The sequence below is a fragment of the Hemicordylus capensis genome, chromosome 2 (genome assembly GCF_027244095.1).
Source record: "Hemicordylus capensis ecotype Gifberg chromosome 2, rHemCap1.1.pri, whole genome shotgun sequence".
Classification (NCBI taxonomy): domain Eukaryota; kingdom Metazoa; phylum Chordata; class Lepidosauria; order Squamata; family Cordylidae; genus Hemicordylus; species Hemicordylus capensis.
Genome location: NC_069658.1, coordinates 350,954,268 through 350,967,865, shown reverse-complemented (window position 1 = coordinate 350,967,865; position 13,598 = coordinate 350,954,268). Strand labels below are relative to the sequence as shown.

General features: G+C 42.1%; 1 protein-coding gene across 13 annotated transcripts in view; it reads left to right on the top strand.

Annotated features, from left to right (window-relative positions):
• Nucleotides 1-13,598, top strand: part of TCF7 (transcription factor 7) — a 185,896-nt gene that overhangs the window by 154,146 nt on the left and 18,152 nt on the right. For 8 of the 13 annotated variants that reach the window (XM_053294767.1, XM_053294768.1, XM_053294771.1 and 5 more), the window contains one exon: nt 8,046-8,135. The exons of the other annotated variants lie outside the window; for them this stretch is intronic. In XM_053294767.1, the coding sequence (XP_053150742.1) occupies nt 8,046-8,135 (90 nt within the window). The remainder of the gene's footprint in view (nt 1-8,045; nt 8,136-13,598) is intronic. 13 annotated transcript variants of the gene reach the window in all.

The window sequence follows — 13,598 nt, the reverse complement described above, 5'->3', positions numbered from 1 at the left end:
TGTACTCCACATGCTCATTGCTTTTTTTATAAATATCTGAATGTTTTTGCTGACACCAGTTGTTTCTAATCATTTTAGTATCCATGTGTGAGGCAATGAATCGAAGGCTTTCTTGTAGTCAACCCATGTAACACTTAGATTTGTTTTTCTTCTCTTGCAATTTTCTAAAATCATTTTGTCAATAAACAGCTGGTCTTTTCTGCCTCTGCTGTTTGAACAATTTCCTTTCTGTTCAACTGGAAGCTGTTTGTTAGTTAATAAGTGTTGCATGACTTCATCTGCTATTATTCCAGTTAATAATTTGAACATGGTTGGCAGGCAGGTTATCGGTCTATAATTACTTGGAACTGCACCTTTTGCTGGGTCTTTCATGATGAGATGAGTTTCCCAGTTGTTAGCCATTGTTCAATATCACCTCCTTACAAAATGTGATTGAACTGTTTTGATAGTTGTTTATGAAGGCTTGTTAGGTGTTTAAGCCATACATTTATATCCCACTCTTCCTCCAAGGACCCCAGAGCGGTGTACTACATACTTAAGTTTCTCTTTCACAACAACCCTGTGAAATAGGTTAGACTGAGAGAGATGTGACTGGCCCAGAGTCACCCAGCTAGTTTCATGGCTGAATGGGGATTTGAACACGGGGCTTCTAGGTCCTAGTCCAGCACTCTAACCACTACACCATGCTGGCTCTCTGACTTAAAGTTTTAAATTGTTTTAAGGTTTTTATTTTTAATCTGTTTTATGTTGTAAACCACCTAGAGACGGAAGTTTTGGGCGGTATACAAATTTAATAAATAAATATTGATAATTAATAAATAAATATTGCTTTTCAACAATACGAGTTCTCAAAAGAACAGTAGCATTACATTTACACCTGCTTTCATTTGCTCCTATTTGGCCCCTGCTGAGCACAAAAGTGGTGCTTTTAATGTGGTGATTCTCTTACATTTAGCAGGGGGAAAGCAACTGGCCCTAGGCTACCCCCAGCACAGCATCCCTCCAGTGGTCGTTGCTGGTATCTGCCTTATGTTTCTTTTACATTGTGAGCCCTTTGGGGACAGGGGACCATTTTATTTATGTATTATTTATTTTTCTATGTAAACCGCTTTGTGAACTTTAATTGAAGAGTGTAATATAAGAAGTAGTTGTAGTATTTTTTTAAAAAATTATCTTGCTCTATGCTTCTCTTCTAAACAATCTACTTCCATGCTTGATTGTTTTTATTAAAACCTCGTGCTGCTAATCTCCTTTTCTAACTTACTTTTAACCGCTCACTCTCCCCGGGCATCTACACTTCTTGCTATAAGTCTGCTATTGTTTTTTTCCATTCTGAAGAAACTTACTCATGACCTTCTTTCCTTCTCTGTTATCCATTTTCTCTTCTATTTCTTTCTCTTTTATCATTCTATTTCTTCTTTAGGTCTCTGTTTGAAAATTCTGGAATGTTTTGTATTTTTCTAAATGTCTCAATTTTATTTCTCCTAATTTTCTCTTGAATCTCAGTCAAGTTTTCTTTCTTGTAATTCCATCCAATCTCCTCCATGTCTTTTATTATATTTCCTTTCCTAAGTTGTGGGATCTATCTTCTGTTCTTTTATCTGACATCCTCAGCTTTTGATATTATTGATCATTCTGTTCTTGCCCTCATTATGCTTTTGGAATGTTGGGGGACATGTGCTTTCTTGTTTCATCCTTATCTTCCTGAGTGCTTTTCCCCTGTCTGCTAATGGTAATTAATACTTTTTTCCCTTTTCAGCTGGAGTTCCTCTTGAGCCCTCTTATCTATCTTCCCCCTCTTGGTTGCATAATTCTGACTGTTAATATTTATTATTACTTCTGTGCAGATAACCCTTGGCTCTACTTTTCTTCCTGTTCTCTGTCTTCTCTTTTTGATATTTCAACTTCTCTTGTTGCTGTTTCTGACTCATTGTCCTTTTACCACCTTTAGTTTAAACTTTTCAAAAACTGAGCTGTCTGCCCTCCTTCTTCTGCATCTTTATCTTCTTCATTTTATTTCACTTTGAGTAGTGCTGCTATTCTTCCTTCTCTCTTATACAGAAACTGATGTCCTTTTTGAATCCTTTCTTTTATTTTATTCAAGCTACCCCTTCGGGCGGGTTGGGGAGTCATTTCCAGTTTTTAGTTATCAATAACATTCATTCTTTTGTGCCTTCCCCTTCTGCAAAGACAGTCATTTATTTTCTTCTTCTTTCCCAGCTTGATTCTTGTGATACTCTTCTTTCTGGTTTGCCTCTTTCTCAGCTTCAGTCCTTTCTCTTCTGTTCTTAAAGATGCAGCCCAATTATTTCTGAATCTTGTCTTATCCATGTTACTCTCTACTGTACACCTCTTCCTGATCAGATCCAGTGTTAAGTTGTTTTTTAAAGTGCTTTAAATCTCCTCACACTCTGGCTAATACTTGTCCAAAGGTAAAGTGTGCCGTGGAGTCGGTTTCGACTCCTGGTGACCGCAGAGCCCTCTTGTTGTCTTTGGTAGAATACAGGAGGGGTTTACCATTGCCTCCACCCGTGCACTATAAGATGATGCCTTTCAGCATCTTCCTATATCCCTGCTGCCCAATATAAGTGTTTCCCATAGTCTGGGAAACATACTAGCAGGGATTCAAACTGGCAACCTCTGGCTTGATAATCAAGTCATTTCCCCGCTGCACCATTAGGTGGCTTAATACTTGTCTATTCACTCTTTGTTTTCCTTTTTGTTTGCCTCTCTCTGCCAGTTATCTTCCCTTATCTAAACCTAAGGTTACTGCATCTGTTTCAAAGTTCCATCCTGCCCCTTTCTCTGGAATTCTGTCACATCATTCAATCATTACATTGTGCATGTGTTGTATGGGAGTGTGTGTGCATGAGTGTGTCTTAGTGTAAATGTGTGAACTTGGTGAACTTGGGTACAGATACCCCTTGAATGCAGGGTACAGATAGGAAGTATACTAGTGTACGTGTTTTGAACTTAACATGTGAATAACTATGTGTACAGATCTGTGTTGAACACATGTGACTAGGACTAATGTCCCTCACCATCTGGACCTCTTCTTCCTTGGAAGTGTTTAAACAGGATCTCAAAATGTTTTTCTTTTCCTAATCCTTTAACCTCAGTGTCCATTCTGTTTTCCTAATCATCTTGGCCTCCTTTAGACTGTAAACCTACAGGCAGGGTTTGTTCTTTGTAACGTATTTATTGTACAGTGCTGAGCCCTTGAGATGCATTATAAATAGTAGTCATAATAAAAATATCATCATTATTAATAATAATAATCATCATCATCATCATCATCATCATCATTATTATTATTGGATTAAAAATGCAATGATTGTTGTAAGGCTCCACAACATCTTGCTGGCTTGAACTTTTAGTGTCATAAGGACTAGTTTCGTGACTAGTAATTGAGCTGTTTATACCGTGGAGACATTTTAGTTTCAGGGCTTGCACTCCCTATTTATTAGCTTATGGTATTATCCACTTTCCTGTAATTAAGGGATGGTTTTTTCCTCCAGGTACTCACAAAGTAAAATAGGCAGAAAAACAGTCAGCTGATAGACAGAGGGCTGGTTTCTTTTTTAATTTATATGAGCTTAAACTAGGTTTATGATCCTCAAAAGTGGGGACCTTAAGAAAAATTAAAACGTGGAGAGGGTGGAGGCTTTGCACACAGTTTATAAATAACCACACCCAGAACACATAATTATTGATGCAAATCAGCATGATACAAGTAGCATTCTCTCTACCTGGTGTGATTTGTCATAGTTGCCTTTTGTTTGTGATGATCATGCACTTACTTGACCAGATTCAAATTATGAGATCCAGCTTGATCATAGCTCAGGATGATGTGATATGTCATATTTGTCTTTCATTCGTGCCGATTGTGGAAAGAATCACATTCCTAGACCCAGTTGAACACATTGCCCCTCCTGATCTCATCCATGGAAAGCAACCAAGGCACAAAATTAAAGAACTGGCTGTTGTCCAGACTTCAGATAATCAGGCTGCAGCCGCTTCTTTAGATATGATGGCTGTTTTCATTTTTTATTTATAATGCTGAGTCTCTTCTGAAAAATTTGCAAAAGCAGAAGTGTTGGACACCATAGGATGCTGCCTAGACCAGGGTTTCTCAACGTGTGGGTCCCCAGATGTTATTGGACTTCAACTCCCATAATCCCCAGCCCCAGTGGCCTTTGGTTGGGAATTATGGGAGTTGAAGTCCAATTACATCTGGGGACCCACACGTTGAGAAACCCTGGCCTAGACAAACCAGCACCAACCAAGTAGCTAAATCCTTAAGGGAGCCCTTCACCCCACAAAGCTCCCATAGGGGACAAGGAGGACTGTCTACAGATTTCAAGGAGCTGCTGCACCCTGACCACTATTAACGCATAGTCAGGCAGAGCCCATCTGTTTAAGCTATTAGTTCCCCTCCACCAGTTCTATGTCCATCCACCCACCCAAGTCAGTCCTCATAATAACCACACTTTTATAGTCCTCCACTTATCATTCTGTTTGAATTAAGAGTTCTTCATCTTCTTCCTTTTTCCTCTTGGGAATGTTGTAGCAGTATTTCCCAGACCCGTATTTATTAACTCTGCTGACTGCACCTAGGGTGCCAGAATTTTTAAACACAAATGTTGGAATCCCTAATGATATGCTCCTAGCTTCAGTCTGGGATCTGCAGGCTAAAGGTAAAAAAGGATTCACATTACCTTTCTGGGCTTTTTAACAATATAAATTTCTTCTAGGATAGGTCCCCTAATGTTTTCATACATACATACATAATTTATAACCACTTGAGGGACCGACAGGGTCCACTAGCACTTCAATGGGAGAGTCACTAGTTACTAGGCAACTTGGCTGCACAGCCTCCCAGAATTCTATGGGCCAGAGCAAGCAGCAGGCCACTTGCTTCCTTTCTGTTGTTGTTGTTTTCTACCAGTATCAAAGGGCTAGATGGCACTCTTCCTCCACCTTCCAGCTCTAGTAGCAGTTACACTGACAGCTATGGCCAGAGGCTATGCTTAAGTGGCCCATCTCCACCAAAACCATTTGGGTCCGCTTCATGTGGGGCAGACCCCAGTTTGCCATTATATTCAAGAAGGAGCTGCAGCCAATCCTGGCTCCCTGACAAATGTACTGATAGGACACCTGTGTTTGCAAATGTTTGTTACACTCTGAGTATCAAACTAGACATTGCACAGCAGATATGTGTAACAGTGTTTTGTTTTGTTTATCAGTGTTTTGTTTATCAAAAACAGCCATAGGAGTCTACAAGTTTGAGCACAGAAACAGCAAAGCTACTAAACACTTTCCCTCTGGTCCTTTCTCCACTGAATCCCCCCGCCCCCGCCGTTGCTTTCCTCCATATAGGTTCCCTCACTTGGGAGAAAAGCATTTGGGGAGGCAGCTCTGAGCAGAAAAATAGCCAGAGAAGAGCCCACAGCCCCTTTCCCCACATCCTCACCATTCTTCCACTCAAATTCACAGCCTCCCATGACCGCTTATCATTTTCTCGGGACACTCATTGGGAGAGTGTGTTACACACACACGCCATATAACGTCTGGTTTAGCCACACATTGCATTGGTTTGGTTGGTTTTTGTGTGTGTTTGTGTGTGTTGGCATACTTACAGTATCTTAAAGTAAAGGTAAAGTGTATCGTCAAGTCTATTTCGACTCCTGGTGCCCACAGGGCCCTGTGGTTTTCTTTTGGTAGAATACAGGAGCAGGGGCGTAGTAAGGTTGGAGTGGGCTCAGAGAAAAGATTTTAAAATGGGCCCTCCCTCACTGAAGCTCAGCTCATGAAGTAAATAAATCTTAAATGAGAATTGAATGGTGGTAACAAAAAGCATGTGCCACAATAGAACATTATCCTAAATTATTTTTAAAAAGGTTTTCTAAATTGTGGATGATGCAAGTCATTTAATGGTACTAGAGAAAGACATGCTGTTCTGGTAGCTCCAGGTCTGATCTGAACACTCAGAGGATGAATACAACTGAAGGAAGCCCGGGTGGGTGCGCAGCTGGGGCAGTCAGTCAGTCAGTCATGTGACTTGCCTCTGGGGGGCCCCCTAAGGCAGGGGGCCCCCAGACAACTGTCTCCCTTTGCCCTATTATAGTTACACCCCTGTGCCAGAGGGGTTTACCATTGCCTCCTCCTGTACAGTATGAGATGATGCCTTTTATGATCTTCCTATATCGCTGCAGCCCAATATAGTACCAGCAGGGATTCAAACCAGCAACCTTCTGCTTGTTAGTCAAGCATCTCCCTGCAGCGCCATTAGGTGGCCTAGGTGTACACAAAGTAACAAGTGAAGTACTGATTGATTGATATCATTGTTTAGTAGCAGACCACATGCTTTGCATTCACAGGGCCTCAGGTTTAAACCCCAGCAAGTCCAATTGAAGGATCTCAAGTTGCATTGCTGAGAAAGATCAACAACAGAGACTTTGGAAAACTACTGCCAGTCTGGGCTAAGTGGACCAAAAGTCTGACTTTTGTGAGAAGGCATATTTAAGTGTTATACACACATGTTGGCAGTGCAGATATGTTCATTGCAGACTAGTGGTGGAGGCCACACACCGTTCAATGCCAGAGCACAAGCTTTGGATAGAGAGGGCCCCAGTCCCTAGCAGATGCTTTACCTCAGGATTAGGAAAGACCTCTGCATGTGGAGTGTCTCGGGGTCAGGTGACTTCTTACAGTGGCCACAATAGTAATCAGCACTGCATAGGAATCTCTCCTGCTAGATAGGCAGGCATAGAAGCAGTCTGTCCCCAGGCCTATGCCAAAATGCTTTCATTGAGATGCTCCAAAAGTCAGGCAGCAGCTACTCTGGGAATCTCTCTCCCCTCTGTCCACAATGAATGCTAAGCTCTGTCACTGAAAAGAGGAGGAGGAATTTAGGTCAGCTTGCTGTCATATGACTTGTCAGGCGGGGAAATGCATCCACTCCCCACTGTCCAAGCTTTCTACCTTCACTGAGACTACAGGGATCTAGAAAGTTGCCGGCCATAACCAGCAGCACCATGAGTGACTGTGACACCCAGGTTGGTTCAAGAAACTCATTAGCAGAACTCATTAGGGAACAAAGAGAGTAATTCGATATTCTGTGAGTGGAGCAATTAGAGGGCTGAGAGATGTTTCTTCACTAATGGCCGAGGAAAGCAGAAGAATGAGAGCTGTATGACCAGCACAGTGGGAGGAAATACTGAAATGCAAACCTAGATGTCTTAACAGAATTAGCAAAAAGGCCTCATTAATTAATGCATGGTCTTTTGCTCCTGGGTTGCCATGGCTACATTTCTCCTATATTCTCCCAATTGCTCTCCATTACCAATCACATCTCCTAGAAGGCCTTTCTGTTGACCTTTCAAGGTTGGTAGACTGCTACCATAAAAATTAATATTTTTGACTCTCTCTCTCTCCTTCCTTAAGATCTCAAAATGAGCTACAGCTTTTTGGAGCAAATGCAAAGATATAACTCCTCAATGCTTTTTCATACATGGATTTTAGGATATTTAAAAAGTATTGTAATAGATAATAGGAAAGTAGTTTTTGAATAATGTCAGTGTTTTTTGGAGACAAACAACTTGACTGAATATGTACTAAATCCAGTTGGGGAAAATCAGCATGAATTTTCCCTCTCTGCTGTTCCCCTGATTAATGGGCAAAGAGGCACGCTTAAGTGATGGCTCTCTTATAGTTGTCAAGGGGAGAGCAACTGGCCCTATTTTGCCCTAGTACAGCATCCCTACAGAGGCTGTTGTTGGTGTCTACCCTGTGTTTCTTTTTAGACTGTGAGCTCCTTTGGGACAAGGAAATATCTTTTCATGCCCTTTGCTCTGTAAACCACTTTGAGACCTTTTTTTTTTTTTTTTGGTTGAAAGTTGGTATATAATTCTTAATAATAATAATATTGTTGGTGATTATGATTTTCCTGTATGCCTCTTGATGTGCTCGCATGCTTATTTGGTGCATTTTTCAGTGCTCATCACAGCAACTGCTCTTTTAACACTGTCCCCCTTGCTCTTCAGTCTTCAGGCTCTTCATCCCGTGATCACACAAAGTTTAACTCAGGGCCCCTGGAATTCAGCAGCACTTCGGGGCCGGTTTCTGCAGCAAGGGTAAGCGAATTCTGCAGCGAATGTCATTCTGCATCACGGCAGTGAGAGTCTGTCACCATCTGCCACTCTTGCATCCACCTCGCCCAGCGTTGGCTGCAGAATTCCAGGAGCCCTGAGCTTTTCCATGGCCACAGAATTGCTCATTGGCTATGGAATTTGTTGAACCGGAGGGGACAATTCATACATGTGGTTATTCACTTGTGCGTCAGTGGAAGTGAGTGGATGCTCCATGCCAGCAGTTCCAATTGGGACTAATCAGTATTAAGAATGCTTGGTCAGCCTTCAAAATCCCTGAAGTTCTGGCAATCACAAATTGCAGCATCACACTACCTCCCATTGATTCCTTTTTGATCTGACAGTTGACGGTGCAAGTGAGTACTCACAAATAAGGGAAGCTGTTTGCATCCAAACACATTCAGCCCTCCCAGCAGCAAACCCTCAACTGACAAAATTACAGTGAAGGAATTGCTGCAGATTTTATTTTATTTGAATCAGATGGGGCTTAGGTTGGATGGATTCTTAGGTTAGACAAGAACCTGGAGGCTGTGTGTATGTATTTGTGTTGTTGTTGTTGTTGTTGTCGACTCGTCAATGCACTGATCTTTCTCATAACACAAGGAACTGCTCCACTGGATCAGGTCCATCTAGTCCAGGATTCTTTTTCTGGCAGTGGCCATGCAGAAGCTTCCAGGAAGCCTGCAAGCACAGTCTGAAAGCAGTGGCCATTTCTTGCTGCTTGCCCCTGCATGTGATCAGGATCCTGGGTTCTGAATGTTTGTGTGTCCATATATATCTTGTCTCTTAGAATGACTACAACTGTTCGGAGCAGAATTTTGTTTCCCTGTGGCCTTTGTTGGTAAGCCACTGGCAGAAACCAAACATACATTCTTTAAGAGTCATGCTCTACAGTGCCAGCTGGTTCCTTCTAACCACCTTTCTGTCTTCCTGAATTCCACCTTCCATGGTCCCATATTGTGTTTGACGTGATTGGATTAACCTCCATGGCGTTCTGCATTCGTCAAACAGAAAGCAGGGAGGTCATAAGGGGATCTTCTAAACTCCCAGCTCTTGAAGCATGTAGAGGAGTTCTCTTTCCCTCACACTTTTGTTCATTCATATCTGGATCCCACCCTGTCTCCAAGGCACCAGCAGTTTTTTTTTAAGCCCAAAAGATTTATATGACCACAGTCAAAATAAACCAATGGAAAAATGAGGGAGGCTCATGTTGGCTCCTTCCTCAACTTCTAAGAGTTGATTACCCCTTGTGGAAACCATTGTGATGACGAGTACTGGCTTTGGACTCACCATGCTGGAGGTCTCTGGAGAACTTTTCTTATAGAAGCAGTGGGGACAGTAAAATACTTGCTTAGACTTCTTGCTTAGACTTCTTCCTTGACTGCTTCCTTAAGCGTGGGACTTAATATAGAACCCAGAAGCTCCATCCCAACCACGTCCATTGCTTCTCACATTCCAAACATAACCAGGAGGCCACGATTTGCAGCAGAGGAGTTTAGACTGGAGGAGGACACTTAACCTTCTCCTTATCCACTGGTATATCCCCCAAGATATACTGCTTGTTCCCAATCCCAAGCATTTGGGAACAACTGCTTGTTCCCAGTCCCAGGCTCAAGCGGATGCATGCTTGTGATGGAAACCTGGGCTGGAGAGAACCAATATCTCCCAGATGAAGGGAATCTATTGGTTCCTCCTCCTGCTCCAAACTCTCTACTACAAATTGTGCCCTCCATCCCTGTTTTGCACACTGAGAAGGAATGCATAGTACTGGTCTTGAAGCCTGAGGCAAATGGGAGGCACATCAACATCTCCCTGCATGTGGAAAGCCATTCGGTCAGAGAACAGGCATGCACAGAACCTTTCTCCCTGGCATGCCCTCTTCCCACATGTCACTGGGGTTGATGTAAGGGATCATTCAAGCACACAAACCCCACTGCCATTCTGAAGTGGCATGTCCTTGAGAAGACTACCAAATACTCTTTCTGAATTCATGCAGTAATCTTTTCAGTGTTCCAAGTAAGGGGCAGCCAGAAAGCCCATTTGTAGGTGGACACTCCCTTTGTGCCTTTGATGGGCCACCACTGAACTGCCTTCCAAAACTAAATATGCTGGGGATCCATTTGCAGCAAGAATGTCCCTGATTGCATTCAAACAGGTTTCCAATTGTATAGCTGAAGAGTAGCCCTAGAACCATTTTCAGGGCTGTGTCAAACCCCAGGCAGGCACGGAGCATGTAAATGAACAACCGCTGACATGGTGTGTTAATTGTGGTGTTGGGCAGCTTTGGCATGACGAGGCCTCCCAATGCAAGCAAAATCCATGATGTGTGGAGCTGAGCGTCGAGAAAGACAATGTGGTTTGACTTTGCCTGCTTTCATCAGGGATGTGGTCTTTGTGCCTCACTAATGTCAAACATATTGTGATGCTGTTTGAACTTAAACTGGAAGGGCCTTTCTGTTGCTCTGAATTCACCGTCGCATCTCTGGAAATTAAACAAGGGCTTTTCAGAGCAAAACCTAAGCAATTTCCTAAAGAGCCTGTCCTGCTGAATGCAACAAGACTTACTTCTGGGTAAATATGCTTAGGAGTGGGCTGCTCCCAAAACTGTAGATAGTATATATCCTTCAAACTGCCAGTGATGAAATAGCTTCATTTTTAGACCAGAGAAAACCTTTAAGTTAGCATAATCAGAACATTCCAAGTGGTTGTGCAAGATACATACATTTATTATTTATTTATTTAAAATATTTATACCCCACCCCTCCAGTACATTACTGCTCGGGGTGGCTCACAACATTCATAAAACAGTTACAATATAAAATCAGACTAATAAAATTAAGCAAATTAAACAAGTTAAAAATCCAAGCAAAAACCACAATCAGAATTAGCTTTTAAATTTTCAAATTAAATTAGTTAAAAAGCTAAAAACTAAGAATTATAAAAACTAAATAACCTATCAGTATATGCAACAAGCGAAACATTAAAAGGCTTCTTTAAAAAGATTTTAGTTGTTTTTTAAAAACACTGAAAGAGCATGGTGAAGCTCTTCAGAGAGGGCGTTCCAAAGCTGAGGAAACACACAGGCCCTAGATTTGAATCCTACTATGCTTTTCTTCATGGAATAGCGACAGAATTGATGGAATAGCTTCAGAAATATGGCAAGCAACAGAAGAAGAATCAGTCAAGGCTCTAACCAAACTATGCCAGCAAATTCGGAGAACAACACAGTGGCCAACAGATTGGAAGAGGTCAGTCTACATACCCATACTAAAGAAAGGAGACTTAATAGATTGTGCAAACCATCACACAATCTCCTTAATTTCACTTGCTAGCAAAATAATGCTCAGGATCATCCAATGCAGATTAGAGCCCTACGTGGAAAGGGAAATGCCAGATGTTCAAGCTGGTTTCAGAAAAGGCCGAGGAACAAGAGACATCATTGCTGATGCATGCTGGATAATTGAGAAAGCCAAATACCAGAAAGAAGTTGATATGTGCTTTACTGACTACAGAAACTTGACTTCAGTTGCGTCGACCATGTCAAGTTGTAAAATATCCTTAGGAAAATAGGCATCCCAGAACATCTCATTGTTCTCATCTCATTGAAACCTATATATACGACAGGAAGCCACAGTCCAGACGGAACATGGTGAAACAGACTGGTTCTAGATCGGCAAAGGACTAAGACAAGGCTGTATACTTTATCCTTCTTTATTCAACTTATATGCTGAACATATACTGAGAGAAGCTGGATTGGAAGAAGATGAGCATGGTTTTAAAGTTGGAGGAAGAAACATCAATAACCTGCGCTATGCTGATGGCACCACTCTGATAGCTGAGAATGCGGATGACCTGCACACTCTAATAATGAAAGTCAAGCAGTACAGTGAAAAAATGGAACTACGACTAAATGTCAAGAAGACTAAACTAATGACAACGGGTACAATAACCAGCCTCAGAATTGACAATGAAGACATTGAAGTGGTGGATAACTCCTGCCTTTTAGGATTGACCGTCAAAGTAAAGGATCCAGCAATCAAGAAATACGCTGCAGACTAGCACTTGGTAGGGTTGGGATATTTAGATGCCGTGACGTGTCTATATCTACAAAGATTAGAATTGTTCAGACAATGGTTTTCCCTTGGACACTCTATGGATGCGAAAGCTGGACTTTGAAGAAGCAAGATAGAAGAAGCATTGATGCTTTTGAACTTTGGTGCTGGAGAAGACTTTTGAGGATACCATGGACAGCCAGGAAAACAAACCAATGGATCATAGAACAAATCAATCCAAAATTTTCACTCGAGGCATAAATGACCAAGCTCAAACTCTCATACTTTGGACACATCATGCGAAAACCCAGCTCCCTTGAGAAGTCTATAATGCTGGGGAAAGTTGAAGGAAAGAGAAGAAGAGAATGACCAGCAGCAAGGTGGGTGGACTCGATTACAACAGCAATTAATGCACCACTAAGAGACCTTGAAGGCCAAGTTGAAGACAGATCATCCTGGAGATAATCTATGTGGTAGCTAAGAGTCGACACCGACTTGACAATCAATCAATCAAAATGCTTTTCTTCATAATAGCTCCTTTGAAATTATTCCTCATCAAGACATCCAGACTAGCATTGTGTGGATGCAGGAGTCCTGAGTTCCAGTCTACTGCTATGCCATCACATCAGCGGGGGAAGGGGCGGTTTTTGTTTATCTCCCCTCCCCAATGAAGCCCACTGTGTGTCACAAAAATATGCCCCTGAGGGGTACACAGTAGACTTCAGAAGGAAGGGAAGATCTGTGAAAATCACTCCTTCCACCACTCACACAACACTTTGGGGACATTTACAACACAAAAGAGGGGAGTGGGGAAAGACCATATGAACATAAGAAGCTGCTTTTCAAATGGGAAAGGACTGTCGCTCCTGTCAGAGCACATACAGAAGGCCTCCAGTTTAATCCCCAGCACCTCCAGAGAGGTCTAGGAAAGACCCTGTCTGACCCAGGAGAACTGCTGCTGGTCAGAGGAAACAATCTTGATCTTGGTGGACCAATGGCTTGACTCTGTAAAATTCAAACACAAGAAGCACTATAGGGATTTTGTTTCCTATAGCACCTATTGTGTTTGAATTTCATACTATTCCTCAAGTGCTACCTCTGTTTGTTCGATCTGACTCAGTGTAAAGCATGGAGGGGTGCCTAGGAAGCTGGCTTATACCATGTCAGGCCGTTGGTCCATCTAACTCCGTATTAGTGATGCACAGTTGTATGGAGCTGTTGCAGACTTGGAAGCAAGCCCCAATGCTGTCTGGAATGAGTGGCTTTGCAAGCAGTGTTACCACGTTTCTTCCAGTGGTCACAAATGGAGAAAAGTGGGGTAATGCTGCTTGCGAAGCAGTTGCTACTGAACAACGTTGCAACTATGACAAATATTTATATACCACTTTTCAACACA